Genomic DNA, 17,568 nt, shown 5'->3' with positions numbered 1-17,568 from the left:
GATTTTCACATTTTCATGCTGGCTTTGTAGTATTCTTGTTTATTACAATTTTGACGTATATCATTGCTTCATTATTATCCTTTCTTATTGTGTTTATGCTACTTTATCACAAAAATATATATATATTTATATGTGTGTTATATATAGTAAAAGTTAATCAACAAACGTCAGTAATCAGATCTACACGTGGCGGGTCGAAACCTCAGCGATGTAAATCGAGGGGAAAAAATGTAGCTACATTCTGGGACTTGTAGTCCATTCGGGTGGGCGATTTTGGAAGAGCGTTGCAACGGTGAGAGACGCTACGCCTACAAGTCCCGCAATGCCTCGTGGCTAACTGGCTGCTCTCTCAACACCTGATTGTCAACAGAGCAGAAATGTCTGCCGTTAGCAGGGAGGAAAGGCTCGCAAAGATGGACAACGAAGATAAAACGTCCTCTGTGTCAAACAGGTATCAGAGTTTGGGGATTTATTTATATTTATAACACGACGTTTTGACATTTTTTTCCCCTTCTTTATTTTCCTCTGGCAGTTAGGTTAAAGCATCTTCACGGAAACACGTCTTGTCACACTGTATAGCTGTACTGTACCTTTATTTATAACGAACATGTAAGTTAGCCTATAGGAAATGGCAGTCAGGAAATAACAGTGTAATTATTACTTTATTACAGACAGTAATTAACCCCCTATTGTAAAACGTCCCACCCTGTCGTTTTATCCTCTCTTATCTTTGGTTTCACAAGCTGTCTAGTTTTACACGAGGTGGCCTCTTTACTACAACTTCATCGTAGTATAATCAAACCAGGAAATGGCAACAAAAAAGATTCACAAAAACCTTAAACGAGTCTGCGTACTTTAACGTGTGACGACTCGAGCTTAGGAGCAATTAACGGGCATATTCCTGCGGGCAACGCAGAGAAAGTACAGCTGTGGTATGACCAAGCAGTGAAGCGTGGCACGCTGTTTCCTGGTGGCTCTGCAGCATGACTCAAGCGACTATTTCTGTCAGAGGACCTCAGCTTACGGGATATACAAGGCTTCAGGCGTGAGCGACAGTTGGTTTAGGCTACTAATGCTGTAGCTGAATAAACACACACGTGTTAATATTGTCATGTTGACCCAGTTCCAGCTCACTGTGTCAGACAAGCCTGCAGTTAATTACACGACTCTACCACAAGAGGGCGTTACTGCATTGGTCTGTCCATTGAGGGGGCGTCTCTAAAATCACTGTCAGAAGCTTTAAAGTTTGATACATTAAACTCATATGGCTTTGTTTAACCTGGGAAACCATAAGATTCATAAAAGGAAAAAAAACAATAATATTAATAATAGTAATATTTTGACACACTCAAAGAGCAGTTTAAGTTTACGACTGCACCATTGCACAGTGTAAACTATGTATTGTACATAGTTTACACTGTACATGTACCCTATATTTGCTCGCTTACAAAACATAACATACATTTTTTGTTTTAAGTGCTGTTTTAATATGCTCAACATTTCGCCTGGTGTGTGCTTACAGTACACCACAGAGTTACATCAGCACAGGCCCATAACCCTGCTGTGTGTCCCTGTAGCCATAGAGAGATGTGCTGAATGTTTGGCATAGCAACCAGTCCAGGCTTCTTGTTTCGAAGTTGCTTTCATGGTCTGCAGCTGTCTTCTGACTGCGCTTTAAAGCCACAGCGACAGTCCCCAAACGACAGTTAGGATTAAAGGAAGAATTCCCTTGTGGCCCTCCTCTCTTTAGTTTTTAGGAAATAAACAAAGATTTATTGCATACTTAAAGTATTTGGGCTGATTTAAATGTTGGTTTAAACGAAATGTAACATCTTCTCTAAGCTGTGTGATTCTTGAACAGTGCCTTGCGCCGCTCTGGTTTGTTTTTCTTATCCACTGGAAAACAATTAGTGTGTCTCCTCTGAACCCTGAGAATAATGATTTGTTTGTCCCAACAAGTTGTGGCCCCGGGAGGAGTGTCAGTATGTGTGTGTGTGTGTTTTTGAGCTGTACATGTGTGCGTTGCCTGGGGCCGTTCCTTAAACTGTCAGCTGATAGAGCAGCAGAGGCGGCGTTGGGTTTCATCATGCTGTTTATTCCCCAGTCCTTCGCTGCGAGTGAAGTCAGGGTGGGGACGTTGCTCTGTATGTGTTTGCCACCGAGCTGACGTCTCCAGACTTGGTATTAGGCACACAGAGACATGCCGAGTCTCTGCAGGGTAAAAACACAACACCTCCCCTATGCCCTTCCTCTCTGTCGTCTTCTCTCTCTCCCGCTCCCTCCCTCTCCGTTTCCTCCTCCCCTACCCTCACCGACACATCCCGAGGCGTCTCAGTTGTGAATTCAGTCGACATGTGAACAGAATAATAGCACGGCGTTTGTCTGCTCTTAGCATTTTTTTTATTATTTTTTTTTTCCAGTTTGTCTCCTTGTGTGTCTGTCGCTTTCTCCTGGTCCCTCTTCTTCCGCCTCCGGCCGCATATTGCGACACTGACTGTCAAAGACAGATGATCTGAGCCCGGCATGTGTGTTTATGTATGCGCGCGTATGCCAGGAGTGGGGAGGTCTGGCTTTAACCTGATGCTATTAATACCGCCTAATGAACATAATCTGGAGGATAGGTTATCCTCTTACGTTTGTTGGCTGGACGGCTGAGGGGAGGAGCAGAGAGCCAGTGAAAGAGGAGGGAAAAGCTGTTCACACTGAGTTTGCGTTCTCTGTCCAAGTTCTTCTCTCTCGCTGTACAGAGAGATTAGTAGAAACTGAAAGCTCAACTGATGTTAAAAGTTTCGTTTCGTGTGCAAGCTGAGTCCCCTCTATACTGCCCCCTATGTCTTGTCTCTCTCTCAGTGCTGTTTAGCTATTAAGCTTGAGTGCTTCTATATGTGATACATAGTGGTCATACCTGTTGGCAGTAACATAGGATTTAAACACAACTTGCGGAATATACACACTGGAAGTCTCCCTCACGTCCAGTAATGAACTCTCTACCAGCTTACTCAGGAGCTAGAATATCTGGCTGCTGGACTCTAAGATCTGATGGCAGGTAAGTGCCTTTTATTTTATATTTATTTATATTTTTCTACCTTCGTCTCTCTTCCTCAGCCGTGCTAGACGAGTGTTTTTGCTCTGTGAGGTTTAAGTGTCGGCAGTCTTTCTTTTTGAGAAAGTCGGAAAAACAGGAGCGACAACTCTGATCGGTAGCTCCCTGGGATGTAGCCTTCGGACAGACTTTGGGAAATTTTGCATCTGTCACTCGGTAACGACAGGCGCTTTTGCCCAAACGAATGATCTTGTGCAAATTCCATTTAGTTATGTCATACAATTGTGTGAAGGGTCTTGGTTACTGCTAATATTACCCTCCGCTACTGCTGACCGTAGACCATAGACGCTCCCTCCTTCTCAGGTAACCTGCACTTTGACCTCTTCGTCAACCTTTTCGTTCCATAAACATGTAGTAAGACCTTTAGAGCACTGTGAGTGTAACAACTCACCAACGGCATGATTCAGCGATGTTAACTAGGCTAATCTTTTATGGGGCCTTGGTTTGACTTTAACTGATAACCCAGCTGGAGAGAGCTGTACTGTGTATTCTCAGTCCACTCCCCAGCTCCATCGGGGGGCCCAGGTGACCCTGATGCAATAAGATAAAGCTTTGCTCTCTCTTTGTTTGCTTCCCTTTTGACCTATTGACACTGCACCGGGGGAGGTATATGGCCAATATAAATATGTGGAGGCTGAGAGGTGGCCGTGTAACAGAGAAGAAGACCTACTGCCTTTATTTCACAGTCTTCTGTAATTACGGCTTCTGGCTTCTTGCAGTCCTCACCGGGTGAGGTGTGGATGTCTCGGATACTGCAGTAAGTGTTGCTAGCAACTTAGAGCTATCACACACTGTTCGTTGTGTTTGCACAACAACCGAAACAGCATTTGGTGACAAGCATTTGGTGACATTTCAGGGTGGTGCTGCTTGAGTTACTTGTGGTTGGATGTCAAAAAAGCTCTTTCTAACAGAGTTAACTACACGAACTGTGTAAAAGAAGCGAAGCAGGGTTTTCAAAGGAGATCGAGTTCTACAGTGGTTACTTTACAGTGGTTAGACCAGTTCTTTGTACCTGTTTTGTTTTGCGCACCAAACCTCAATTAGCCACAGCTTGTCTTGTTTTCTACTAAGGACCTTCACTGTGTCCTGAATAAAGTTTGACTGATTGATTGATTGACTGATTCCATGTTAATGCTCGTTCTTTTTGCCTATCTGTAATGGCTAACTATTTCCAAACACTGCTGCAAAAGTTCAAAAGCCATTCCAAAAGTTTGTGGTTGCATTTTTTAATGTTGAATCACATTTGCACTGGGTATTACGCAAATGTCTCTCAGAGGAAATGAAGTCATCAGTATTGTATTAGAAGTGATTGACCATCGTATTTAGTTTGAATAGTCTATGCAAATGTCCTCTCTGAGCCCCACGCCTGCTTTGAATTAGCTTGCTGCCATTTGTTCATGAAGACATGTTTATCTTGTTTTCCTGTGTTGGCACATTATTACAGTGTCCCAATTTATTTGCACAATTCATCAGAACATTGCAGTTGTCTAAGCTTTTGCACCAACTGAGTTTCCTTACAAAGTGCAGATACTATACATACTGTACAGTGTCTGCACTTTGTTATCTGTAGTGGTTTTACTCTACAAGACTGGGCAAAGTTTGCTTGTGAAAGATGTAAAATATTAAAACATTACCCAGAAACAGGCGGGACAACGCTACAGTACAGTCTCAGTCTTATCTACTGTCAGTTATATTCACTTCTGCATTGATCTATTTGGGTGACACACCCAAACACACACCCATCATCACATAAAGAGACCAGGGCATGATCTTTTTTAATTTTTTAATGATTCTGTTGAATACATTTGTGTCTTACTTGCACAACGTCCTTGTTCTCGGCATGCTTTGTTGGCTTTTGTTGAACTGTTACCTCGGTTCAAATATAAATCTTGACACAAACACCCTAGGGGGTTTGGGCTTTTCTTTCAATGTCGATCTTATGATGTGAAATTAAAACTCCCATCATTTCACCCGAAGACATTTCATTAGATACCGTACCATTTAGCTTACAAGTGCCTTGACAAGCCTTGACAAGCACATGTTACATGTTTTACAGTGGAGGCGGTGAGGGATCGCTGGATCGTCTTCTCCCCACGGTGAGCCCGGGCCTCTCGCCCAGGAAAAGGACCACCAGCCAGTGCAAGTCTCAGCCTCCTCTGCTACGCACGTCCAAACGAACCATCTACACCGCTGGTCGCCCGCCCTGGTACAACGAACATGGAACACAGTCCAAAGAGGCTTTCGTCATTGGTAGGAAAAATGTGTCGAAACGCCGGCTTCTTTATTTGCTTATGTTCCTTTGTTTCAATTTCTCTCATAAATGTGCGGTTGTGTAACACAGAATGTTACAATACAAATACTGTAGAAACTGGATTTACTGATAAGTCTGTATTGTCATTGAACGAGATTAGGAGCGCTACTGGAACAAGGACCAAATATTTCAATCAAGAAATCAAATATTAATTCAATTAAAGGACCAAATATTAAATCAATAAAAACAAACAGTGACAGACCACATACAATAATAACATATGAATGAATAATGTAAAATACTGTCAGTAAGTAGAAGTATATTGTTTCTGGCTTTTTTCATCCTTTCAAACACTTTGAATAGCTTGTAGTTGTGTCACCTCCCTGAAACTCCTCACGATCACCTGATGTTTATTCCATTGTGGGCAAGCATGCGCATCACAAATGTATTTACTCCTCCCAGATAGAGATGATCAGATCAAGCGTTACCAAGGGTTCACATTAGGAACTAATAAATTATAACTTATCTCATTCTCCAGCATATTATCAACACCCCTCTCATTGCCCCTGTATTAAACTCCATATAAGGGTAGATATTGGACCAATACACCTTTTTTAACAGTGAAGGAAAAAAAGCAGCTCTACATTAGATTAAGTACTAACACTAGTGAAATATCGTACTGTAATGCTGAGTTTAAGAAGCTCAAAAATGTTTGGTCTGCAGGAAAAAGATAACTGCTCTGCTGTGTAAGCAGATAAGAAGTGTTCTGCATAAATAAGAAATCATCATAGTGGTGCTGCTGGGCACCGACAGGCTCATTCACTGTCATTGGTGGCAGTTAAAGGTAGAGCTGCCCTGCTGCAAAGAAGTGCTAGAGAATTTGAGAAAATACCTTAACCTGTCAACTGGAATGTTTACTTCAAAGAACACCAGTTTGTGCCTGCCTCTGTGAATGGAAATAATACTCTGGAGGAAGAACATAACAGAGTGTGCTGCCAAGCCAGTGTTAGCGTGTTTCCACCAAGCAAAGCGATGTCTAAATTGCTCTTTTGCAATTAAACATTCGTGTGAATATCAGTTAATGTTCGCTTTCCGTCACAGGCCTGTGTGGTGGCAGCGCTTCAGGAAAGACAACTGTCGCCAGGAAAATCATCGAGGCCTTAGACGTTCCATGGGTCGTGCTGCTCTCAATGGACTCTTTTTACAAGGTACGCATGTGCGCACATGCAGTCACGCACCTGTTTAATGCCATTATAGCTTAGCTGATTTTGACATGTTTGCGTGTGTCTTTACATCACTCCAAGTAGTTTTTGATTCAGGTCCAGGAAATGTGCTCCTGTGATTATTGCTTCATCTCTGCTTTGTTTGACTGCTAACTCCACAGTGGCCTGAAGGAAGGGCAAAAAACGAGTGAGTCTGAGTGCAGGAGACAGAGTGAATGAGAGAAAATAGGATTTCCTTCGGTTCCCAGAGGGAAAATGAGGATAAGAGGAGTGTCTGCAAAGAAGGGAGATGTACGGATAAAACAGAAGAAGCCACATGTGTTGAAAAAGGAGCACGGTGACAGAGAAAAAGAGTGGTGGAGAGCAATCAAGCTAGAGCCATCCTTCTTGCCCCTCCATACCTCCACCCACTGTCTGGTTGTGTAATCCTCACAGAGTCTGACAGCAGAGTGGGAGGGATTTATCGGTGACCAGCACCCCTGTAGCCCTTAGCGAGGGCCACTTAGCTCATTGCATCACAAGCCGCTATTCATTTACATTTCACATATAGATGCATGTCTTCTCATATTGATGTATGTATGTATCTGCTGTTCTTCTCATAGAGCCTTGAACATCATATTACTGTAATCAGTTCACTTGAGAAGGGGGAGTTGCTTCTCATAAACTGCCAAATACCATGTCTGGGGTTTTAATGCCCGACCACCCTAAGGGCACACGCATGACACACACACACACACACACACACACCACCTGGTACAGACGTCACAGTGGCGCATGATGTTCTCCTAAATTTAGGCCTCCCAACTTCAACTGCTCTTTAACAGTGCACCGTGCCAAAGTGTTTAGGCACACGCTTATGCAACGTATGTGCCAGTGTTTAAGCATTTGTTTACAGTGTATTTGTGTAATATTGCTGTTTGTCTTTTTTGATACGTTAACATCTGTGTCTAAGCAGAGAGAGGAGCGTGTTGTTTAGGAAATCATGCTGCACTCAAACAACACTGTTGCCTCTAGCTCTTAACCCGAACGTCTCCACGATCCTCAGGTCCTGTCGGAAAACGAGCAGGCCCTGGCCGCCAGCAGCGACTACAACTTCGACCACCCCGACGCCTTTGACTTTGATTTGCTGAAACATACTCTGCGCAAACTCAAACAGGGCAAGAGCGTGAAAATCCCTGTGTATGACTTCACAACACATGGGAGGCAGAAGGAGTGGGTAAGGACGACTGCACACATCAAAGTTCATGTGTAGCATATCAGAAACGTTGCATATGATCACATGAGTGTTTTTAATCTTCCTCTTTTGAAGTTTAGTCACATTGCAAGTCTGCATATTTTAGATGCAGTCTGTGTTTCATTTTATTTATTTATTTATTTATTTTTTGTAATGTGCATTTGCTGCAATGAGATACTTATGGATCAGTGGCACCGTCCTCGTACGGCAGCATATGAGACGTGTACAGAATGTCCACAGTGCCACTGATCGTACATTTCACCGTACATGCACTTTTGTCCACCACAGAAAACCGTATATGGAGCCAGCGTTATCATCTTTGAGGGAATCATGTCCTTCGCAGATAAAGGACTTTTGCAGGTAGGACGAGGTCGTTGTTGTTCAAATGGTACAGCTGCTAAGTGAGAAGTCCTATTAACTCCTCAGTATATGTGGTTTTTAGAAAGTCGGAGGTATGATTTGAATGCCATTATTTGTCCTTACAGCTTACTCTGTTTTTAAACACCCTTACATGTAGTATATACGACATGTAATACCTGATTGAAAAATAATCAAATTCAAAAATGAAATATAGCTTATATTATATGTCTATGGTAACTTTTAAGTGCCAACAAACCGATAGACGACAACGGCAAACCCATGTTTGAGGTGAATTAGGAATGGTGTCTGTATGACATCGTTTGTCCACCAGGGAGCACTGGTGTGTGAGTATCACACATTTAATTTATTGGATAGTATCATTGACTGTTGCTTCTGAATTGATTGACGTTGATATACTCATTCATTTGCTACAACAGAGTTAATGTTTCTGTTAAAGTTAAGGTTTGTTCACTTCAGAGGAAATTACAAGCACAGAAGAAACACAGGCCAATATCGTCAGAATTTAATGGCTAATACGTATTGATTTTATTTAACAGCCTGCGTTTGTGTGTTTAACTGTATAATTAAGAAAAGACCCATTGGAGATGTAGCTATTTTATCTTCAAAAGTGAAATTTGTCAGATATTTACCCATTGCACCAGCGCGCTGGTTCACAAACATAAAAATCTGAATCAGTTTTGAAAGTTCATTTTCATCACGTAATTCCAGCTCCAATGTGATAATTAGTTGTAAAAGCAAACAGCGCTTCAGCAGCTAAACTCCTGATGTTATTTTTTGCCTCAAAAAATGGACAAATTCTCTAAAATAATTTCAAGCGCAGCAACCTCTCAGACAAGTGAAATAAATTACACTGATAGAGCTGGAAATAAGCCGATAATGTTATATTAATATAAATATAGAATTATGTATATCCAGGTTGCAGGCCTTCTCATGTCATGCTTTTGTGTGTGTGTTGTGTCATGTTTCATTATTTCCTGTCAGCTGCTGGACATGAAGCTCTTCGTGGACACAGACTCTGACATCCGTTTGGTGCGGCGGTTGAGGAGGGACATCACAGAAAGGGGCCGGGAAATTGAGGGAGTCATCAAACAGTACAACAAGTTTGTCAAACCGGCCTTTGAGCAGTACATCGAGCCCACCATGCGCCTGGCTGACATCGTGGTACCACGTGGTGCGTGCATATTTGTGTATTTTCTGTTTTATGTAACCTCAGCTGTCATGCAGCGTCAATATAAAAAAGACATAAACACTTTTATTTACGTATACCATGCAAGTTGCTTCTCTCATGCTGCTTTTGGCATTTTGTTGAACTGTATTTTGCATTTACTGAACTAAAAAGGTTACAGATTGCTTTCAGACTTCCATGATGCCAAATTAACATCATTCTCTGTTTGTCCTCCTGTCAGGTGGTGGCAACATGGTGGCCATCGATTTGATTGTACAGCATGTTCACAGTCAGCTGGAGGAGGTAAGAGACGTTACACTCATGGCTGTTCATTCACACACACACAGACACATTGACTTGTTGCGGCGCCGTAACTAGTATTTCTTCTTCCTGGAGTCATGTTTTTTTTTTTTATATTATTGTTTCACTCATAAGCGATGTTGTCGCCTGCAGCCCTGCAGTTTTTCCAAGTGATTACAGGCTACATTACTCCCTCTAGTGGTTAGACGATTCACTGCAGGTGAGGAGGCTGAACGTAAACGTAATGTAAATGTGGGATTTCTCTGGCGTTGTTCAGTAAATTTAAATGAAGTAATGTGTTATGTATTTGCAGAGTAGTAAGACATTATTGTAATTTATGCTGTCATGACCTTCACTCATTATCTTCACATTTAATCATTATCTGATTTTCTGTCAAAGCAATGTGCTGTAACTGTAAATGTATTTGTTTCTCTCTTCTAAGTCCAACTCTTCAATAACTAAGGTCACTCATTATAATGTGAGCTGACTGACAAAAAATATTTTATTTAATTCAAATTAATCAACAGCACATTTAATATAATATAGTAATATAAAATAACATAACCGGACAGGTTGTTCCACAGTCTTGTAGTATAGTAGCTAAAGCAGTTAGCTGTTAGCTGATTTTTCTCCTGCTTGTTATAAAGTGACAAGACCCCTTAGATCGCCTGATGCTGAACCCATAAAAAGAAAAAAACATTAAAGGCTTGGTGTGTGAGTAACATTATTTTAGATCTGAACCCACTTTTTCAGTTTTTTTTGGTCGGCCACCAAACAGGGCATTACGTTAGTCCAACCTTGGAGCAATGAAAGCATGAGTCAACTTCTCTGCATCCTCCATTTTAAAAACTGTCTTATTTCAGTAATGTAACTGAGAGTTTCTACACATTTGTGGCTTCTCTGTGATGATGTATTTTTAAATGAGATTGCGTTATAAGAGTGTTTGCCTTCATTCGTACCAAACTAATTTCCAAACCTGTTTAGGTGTTTGTGAGTTTCTGGGTGAATTAAATATTTTGAAAACAACGACATCCCAATACACAATAATGCACCATTACACGTGCTGCCCTTTAAGAAATTCTATCTCCATCATTCATAGTGTGGATTCGTGGCTGAACAGACTGACTTTTGGATTAGTTTCACAACACGCACCAATCACCAGTCGCCAGTCGCCAAAGGCACATTTTTGCCCGTAGGGAGCAGTATGTGCGACAGTGCGGTTTGCTTTGTGTCCTCCCCACTATACACACATGCTGTTGATGGACTGCTTTCTCACTCTCTCTCTCCCCCACTCCCCCCTCCTCCCCCCCCTAAATCCCACCATGGCTCCCAGCGCGAGCTCAGCGTCAGGTAGAGTGGCCTTTATCCTGTCTATCATTCTCTCCTCAACATCTGCTCAGTTCCCCCGACTGGTCCAGCTATTTTTTATTTATTTATTTTTTTTCTGGGAGGGAGAGAAAAAGGAAGGGTCCAGCAAAACCAACCTCGACCTTCCTCTGATCTGCTGGCTGCCGTGACACATCACCAGGCGGCACTCTCGCAGCTGTGAACCACGTACGGCAAATTAGCGATCACAATGAAAAAGCCTCGGTCCACGCCAGCGGTATGAATAAATAAATAAATAAACCCGCTGCGAACATTTGAAAGTTCAGATCAAAAGTTTGAAAGTGGTGATCGTGCAGCCAGCATTAATGCGAAGGTGTTGGTTTTCCTTCTCTCTACCTTTTAGAGAAATGACAACTTGCACTCTTCCTGCCTTCTGTGTCTAAAAATACACCAATGAGTCAAGTCACTGACCCCTCCTTTCAGCGCCAGCAAGAATAAGAGAGAGTGACTATAACAGAAAGCGAGAGAGAGGAAGCTCTCGCTACAGCTATTGTTGACTATCACATACCTCAGCCACAGAGAAAGTTTCCAATACCCTACTACAAAGCGCTGAGTTTTTCCATTGAATGTCGGCCACAGTATGTGAGACAGAGAGAGAGGAAGTGAGCTTGGTGTCTGTCTTTAGACACAGGATGTGCTGGGGCCTGCGAGCTGAAATACCAACCTCTACTGTTCTACATGGTGAAAGAGTGACAGCCACACGATAGATTGTGCACCTCCCACGCGTACACACAATGATGATGCCTGTGCATAGATACCAAAATCTGATCCAAAACTCGATTGTTGTCTTTCTCAACGCTAGAATACGTGAACCCGTTTTAAAGTATCTTCTCAGTGTAACAAGTCACAACCCAACAAAATGACTCAAAATTGGAGTTTGTGTCGTCAGTGAGCGTGTTTCTGAGACTTTTCTTTCCCCCCCCGAGCCTCAGCTGTCACACTTTACACTGTGTCTGACAATCCCTTCATCCCTTCATCCACCTGATGTTGTGTCTCTTCTCATTTTTCCTCCTCTTTTGTGTTGTTTTTCGTCTTTCTGTGTTGTGACTGTTGTGTTTCGTCGAAAAAAAAACACTCTCCCCATAGAGGAAGCTCCGCTGGGATATGTGAGCACATTTGCTATGATTTCTCTTTTCTTTGCAACTGGCTAATCTGAATCTCGGTGACTTGTTGTGTCAACATGAGTGCATCACTGAGTATTTGTAATAGAGTGTGTATTCCTCTAGAGTCAAAGGTAGACGTGGGCTAACTAGATATTCAGAACTAAAATGTTTTTTTTTGTTTTTCCTGTGGAAATTTGTGGAATTGTTACACATAGACACTGATAATGGAAAATAACAATTGTGCCATCATTTAAATTAGATAAGAAAATTGTCCGTTGTTCCCAACCTGTGTAATGTTATTTTTGAAACGGATCCGTTTTCATTCTTGACCTTATTTTCCATTAGCATGGTCTTTGTTCTGTTGTAATTTTCCACTGAAACACTCCACACTGGCCCTGTGTGCTCTGCAGTTTTGTGCGTCTATCATTTCCCAAGCAATCCTATTACACTACCATTATCAACTTTGCTCTAACTACCATTGAGAAAAAAAAAAGAAAAAAAAGATTTGTGTTATGTGCATGTGTGGTCACATCTATGTGTGCGTGTGTCTGTGTGTGTTCTGACTGTGCATACACACGTGCATGCACATGCCGTCTTAATTGCACTCGTATTCATACCGCGTGTCGTATTCATGTGCCTGTCCATCTCTCCTCTTTTCCGCCGCTCTCACCCTGTGCCACCCCCGCGCTACTATTTGTTGCCGTGGTTACAGGGCAGCCCTGGCTTCTGCACATCAAGCCCAGCCCCTCCCCCAAACCCTCAGCGTTCTGGAGAGCACACCTCAAGTCAGGGGCATGCACACCATCATCAGGTAAAAGAAAACCTGATTTGTTACATTAATAGCTCCACGTGTTTTCGTTAAGTCTGTGCGATGTAGAGCTGCTGCCGACTCTAAATCCTGTCCTTCTTTTGTCCCCGTGCCCACATCTAGAAACAAAGAAACCAGTCGAGATGAGTTCATCTTCTACTCCAAGAGGCTGATGCGTCTCTTGATTGAGCGAGCGCTCTCCTTCCTCCCCTCACAGGTTAAAAATACTAAGTTACTCTCAAGAATTAAGTAGGACATTGACTCACAACCAGTGGACACAGATATGATAACATACAGCAGTGAAGGAACTTTGGTGGAAGCTGGGAGCTCTGAACATTTCAGCATTTTTATTTGTCATCTCAGCAGTATTTTGTAACGTCTGTTTGCTTAAATCACACAGACTGGATTGAATTTTCCACCGTGCTATTGTGGCACATGCCCCTTTTTGTTTCCTGTATTACAGCCACCTACTGGACTGGAGCTGAGAACCTTTTAGGAACCTTTTAGTACCTGGGACTGAAAGTTCCTTTTGGTGGCTTTTGTGGTGGACGAGTATGAGAATCTAAAAATTGAATGGAAAAAGAGAAAGTGCTTGTATTAGCAAAAGACAATCAGGTTGATATAATCATACTGTACTGGTTTGCAACGTGAGCATGGAAACTTTCAGTTCACCACAGTGGAACGTTTCCATACCTTAACCCTGAGATAAAATGTGCATTATACAAACACGCGTGACTGAAAGTTTGTGAATTGCTGAAGCTTGTCACGATATATATTCCTGACTATTTTTTTTTTATAGCACACTCTGTTGCACTGTGATCAGCACTGTGTTCTCACTGTTATGGCTGTTAAAATTATTCCAGGTCCACGTAGTGCAGACGCCCCAGGGAGAGGATTATGAAGGCAGGGCTTTCCACGGAAAGAGGGTGAGTGAACTCCATTTTCTCCCCGACATCTTCTCCACGCTGCTTTTTTTTTTTTTTTTTTTTTTTTTTTAATCTCAAAAAACATTAAGAAAAGTTTCGCCTCTCCCTAAACCGTGCAATTAACCTCTGTTTAATTTTTCCTTGTCTTTGTTTTCTTTAGATTACAGGCGTGTCCATCCTGCGAGCCGGGGAGACCATGGAGCCGGCTCTGAGGGCCGTCTGCAAAGACGTCCGCATCGGCAAGATCCTCATCCAGACCAACCAGGACACAGGAGAACCCGAGGTACAGAAATGAGTTATTGGCGTGTGACTTATCGTACTTTGTATGTAACTTTACTGTCGTAGCTCTGTCCCACTTTCACATTTTTGAAACACGCATGGGGTTATTTATGTATAACCACATTTTTATAAATATGTCAGAGTGAACCGTGTATAGTTTGGCATGGTTGTATTTGTCACATGTTTTGTTTGACTAAATGTCTTTTCTAGGAAATGATAAGGTCGGGGGATTTCTAAATATTGCCACTGACGATTATATACATATTTACAGGTCAGTTTTGGCATTTGGTATAAAGCCACTTCCTGTCTTTGCACACTTTCAGCTTCATTACCTGCGGTTGCCTAAAGACATCAGTGAAGACCATGTGATTCTGATGGACTGCACCGTGTCCACCGGGGCTGCTGCCATGATGGCCGTACGGGTCCTGCTGGTGGGTGCACCGTTTGTTTTTGTTCACACACCCACTGCGGTGAAATGCGTCGCGCACGTAGTCCGTTCTCATGGGGGTGTTTTCACTTTCAGGATCACGACGTTCAGGAGGACAAGATCTTGCTGGTTTCTCTGCTCATGGCTGAAATGGGAGTTCATTCGGTGGCCTACGCTTTCCCACAGGTCAAAATCATCACCACCGCCGTCGACAAGAAAGTCAATGATGTCTTTCACATCATACCAGGCATCGGTGGGGAAGACAGAGAGTTCAAGAAAAACACTTCTTAATGTCACATCAGATTTTCTTACAGTTGAATTTATATTAACCTGTTTATTTTTTTTATTATTGTAGGAAACTTTGGGGATCGATACTTTGGAACAGATGCGCCCCCTGACTGGAGCGATGAAGACACGGACGAGCCCAGTTACTGATTCAACTTTTGTCATTGCACTTGCTTATTGGATAATCCAAGGCTGTGCCCGTCAGTGGACAATATGAGGATCTACTCTAAGCCTCTGTTTGGCCGAAACACGCCTCCTTCAGAGGCCAAAACAAGAGAGCCCTGAAAAAATGTATTAATAATTTATTATGTATAATAATAATTTATAATAATTATATTATTTAATCCTGCGTAAAGGCTGTTGAGCACAGTTGTGTTTTGTGTTCTGAAATCTTTTTACTTGTAGAGCGTGTCATGAAGTCAAAATGATTTATTTTAGTGCTTAAATTGCGACAATCTATCGAAATGTGCAAATGCGTATTGAAAGGATGATTTCGAGCCTCTAGACATTACTGTGGACGACACAACTGAATGTGTATTTGCACGTGACGCAGAAGACAAAGAAAAAGATGGAAAAAAAGCTCAGCTTTTATGGTTATTTTTATCACATACCATGTTCACAGCTTTCACAAAAGTAGAATCAGAAAATGAACCCGTGTTGCTCAACTTCCATCACCATGAGCGCTTTCTGAAGGACCATTCAGTCGGAAAATGTGTAGGTGTATCTGTCTGTGTATTTTTTTTTTTTTAGCTCTCTGGTTCAGCCTTTTCCCACGTGTGTGGATGCTGACCTAACCAGCTGAAAAGGATGTTGAAAACGATTTTTCATGATATGCCTTAAAGTACGTACTCCTGCTGTATATTAAAATATTAATGTGTCGTGTTTCTGCATTTTCATAATTTTTGCTGTGGATAGACCTGACCACTCAGCAGCAAGTCATACATCGTTTTGACGCTGAAAAATGGGTCGCCTGCATTTAGCGGACGCAGATTGTTTATTACAGTGTCACACATCCTTATTTGTGCCTCTGTTTAACGTGCAGCATGTTGGGTTGCTTCTTTAGAAAAGTGGTCTTGTGTTACGGGCATGTGAACTTAAAATATCCACAGCTCAAAAGAATGGAGAGATTTTTTTTGTTTTTTACTTGATAGCAACACTTGATAGCCTGTTTAATAAGGCTTTTATTTATTTTTTTGTTTTTGAGGTATGAGTTTTTACTCCTTATTATAGTCGATGCAACAATTCATCCTGTGTCATAAGTTTTAAAACATATCACATGCACAGTATTAATCAGAATTTACATGTGGTAGCATTTCATTTATTAATTTTTTTTTTGTTTTTTTTGAGAAAAGGAAATGCAAAACCATTAAGGGAAAAAGTAGAAATGGGGTGTTTTAACTGAGCATCTCACTGCATCCTGTCACCGCTTCAAGTTGCCACTGTTGCCTAATCATTACTTTTCCATTTAGTCACCTGTCACTACAGCCAGCGCCAAATACAGTTGCGTTAGCAGTCTCACTGTGCTCTTTGGAGTTTACCACTTCTGCACGCTTCTTTATTTTTTTGTTTGTTGTTTTTTTTGTTTGTTTTGTTTTTAAAAAAAGAAATATATATATATATTTAATAAAAGTGCAATGGAGATTTTGGAACTGCTCACAGTGCATTGTTTCATTTCACTGGTAATTAAAAACGCGCCTCGCAGCACATAACATGACCATGACTCAGATATATTTGTCATATTTGAACCTTTATCAAACAAGACACAGAGACACTTTACCTAGTCTCTGAAAATGAACAGGAAGGATATTGTGGTTGTCCTCTTCTCATGGAACGTAACCTTGATATCTTCCATCACTTTCCATAATTATCACTCTTGACAGCTGTCAAGACGTCAGCCACGGTAAAGTTTGATTGACACGCATTTCATGAGGCTGATGGACAATTAGAAACCAGCGGCCTATCGGGCAGATATTGGCGCGTGAGAGGCATCTTTTTTTTCTTTTTTTTTTAATTCCTGAGGGAGGAGGTGTGAGAAGGACGGTCAAAAGACACACACAAGGGCTAAGAATATCAGAAAGCTCAGCAGCAGCAGCAGCAGCAACAATCTGTGGTCATGTTGTGCTCTCCGTAAATGCAGCTGTCGCAGATTCTTAGGGCTAAAATGGCTCAGTTTTAATTAAAATGTTAATTCGTCGCGGTTAATGTGCAATAAATCAAGTCAAATGGAAATCTGCCTTTAAAGTTCACTGTGTTTAACTTTTAATGACAGAATGAATGAAAGCGTCACATTGGTCCCTTGAATGAAGATGTCAGTGGAAAGTTTACCACCAGCACTGACAAACAGGAAGGTGGTGTGTGCGTCTGTGCGTGCGGCTGTGTGTGTGTGTGTGTGTGTGTGTGTGTGTGTGTGTGTGTGTGCGAGTGCGAGTGAGTTGCATCCCCATTGGTAGTAGAGAGCATGATGAGGTCACAGCTTGGTAAAGATAGCAGGAGTGGCCGTTAAAAGTCAGCGACCTGTGTTTCTCTTTCATGTCACCAGCTCTGGGCTCCAGGTAGCTCTGCTCTCTTCCTGTGCGCCTTCTTTTCGGTCTAGACTTCAAATGATGAAGATCAGCTTGCCTGTCTGCCTTGGCTTGCTTCTGAGGAGTCACCGGGTCTGCCATGTGGGTAAGGAGCACACACAAAAGACTTTGAAAG

General features: G+C 42.0%; 1 protein-coding gene across 5 annotated transcripts; it reads left to right on the top strand.

Moving 5' to 3' along the window:
- The first annotated feature begins 308 nt into the window (after window positions 1-308).
- uckl1b (uridine-cytidine kinase 1-like 1b) lies at window positions 309-16,529 on the top strand. Of its 5 annotated transcripts, none has more exons than XM_047594889.1 (15): window positions 309-451; window positions 5,160-5,353; window positions 6,456-6,562; window positions 7,623-7,793; window positions 8,100-8,171; window positions 9,174-9,363; window positions 9,599-9,660; window positions 12,130-12,149; window positions 12,859-12,957; window positions 13,078-13,171; window positions 13,818-13,880; window positions 14,041-14,163; window positions 14,483-14,590; window positions 14,683-14,839; window positions 14,942-16,529. In XM_047594889.1, exons 1-15 carry the CDS (start codon window positions 378-380, stop codon window positions 15,019-15,021), a joined length of 1,614 nt encoding a protein of 537 aa, XP_047450845.1. In that variant the 5' UTR covers window positions 309-377; the 3' UTR covers window positions 15,022-16,529. The 5 variants fall into 5 exon arrangements, with proteins under 5 accessions (XP_047450845.1, XP_047450853.1, XP_047450862.1 ...); XM_047594897.1 differs by lacking the exon at window positions 12,130-12,149 and adding an exon at window positions 10,991-11,007; XM_047594906.1 differs by lacking the exon at window positions 309-451 and adding an exon at window positions 2,363-3,046.
- The last annotated feature ends 1,039 nt before the right edge of the window (window positions 16,530-17,568 follow it).

This window comes from Mugil cephalus, chromosome 1, assembly GCF_022458985.1.
Source record: "Mugil cephalus isolate CIBA_MC_2020 chromosome 1, CIBA_Mcephalus_1.1, whole genome shotgun sequence".
Classification (NCBI taxonomy): domain Eukaryota; kingdom Metazoa; phylum Chordata; class Actinopteri; order Mugiliformes; family Mugilidae; genus Mugil; species Mugil cephalus.
This window is presented reverse-complemented; position numbering and strand designations above follow the sequence as displayed.

What these genes read in the sequence shown, in the direction of transcription:
- uckl1b (XM_047594889.1), top strand. Translation starts at nt 378, where the DNA reads ATGTCTGCCGTTAGCAGGGAGGAAAGGCTCGCAAAGATGGACAACGAA. An exon ending in ACGTCCTCTGTGTCAAACAG is followed by an intron (nt 452 to 5,159) that starts GTATCAGAGTTT and finishes CATGTTTTACAG; the next exon opens with TGGAGGCGGTGAGGGATCGC. An exon ending in GGGCTTTCCACGGAAAGAGG is followed by an intron (nt 13,881 to 14,040) that starts GTGAGTGAACTC and finishes TGTTTTCTTTAG; the next exon opens with ATTACAGGCGTGTCCATCCT.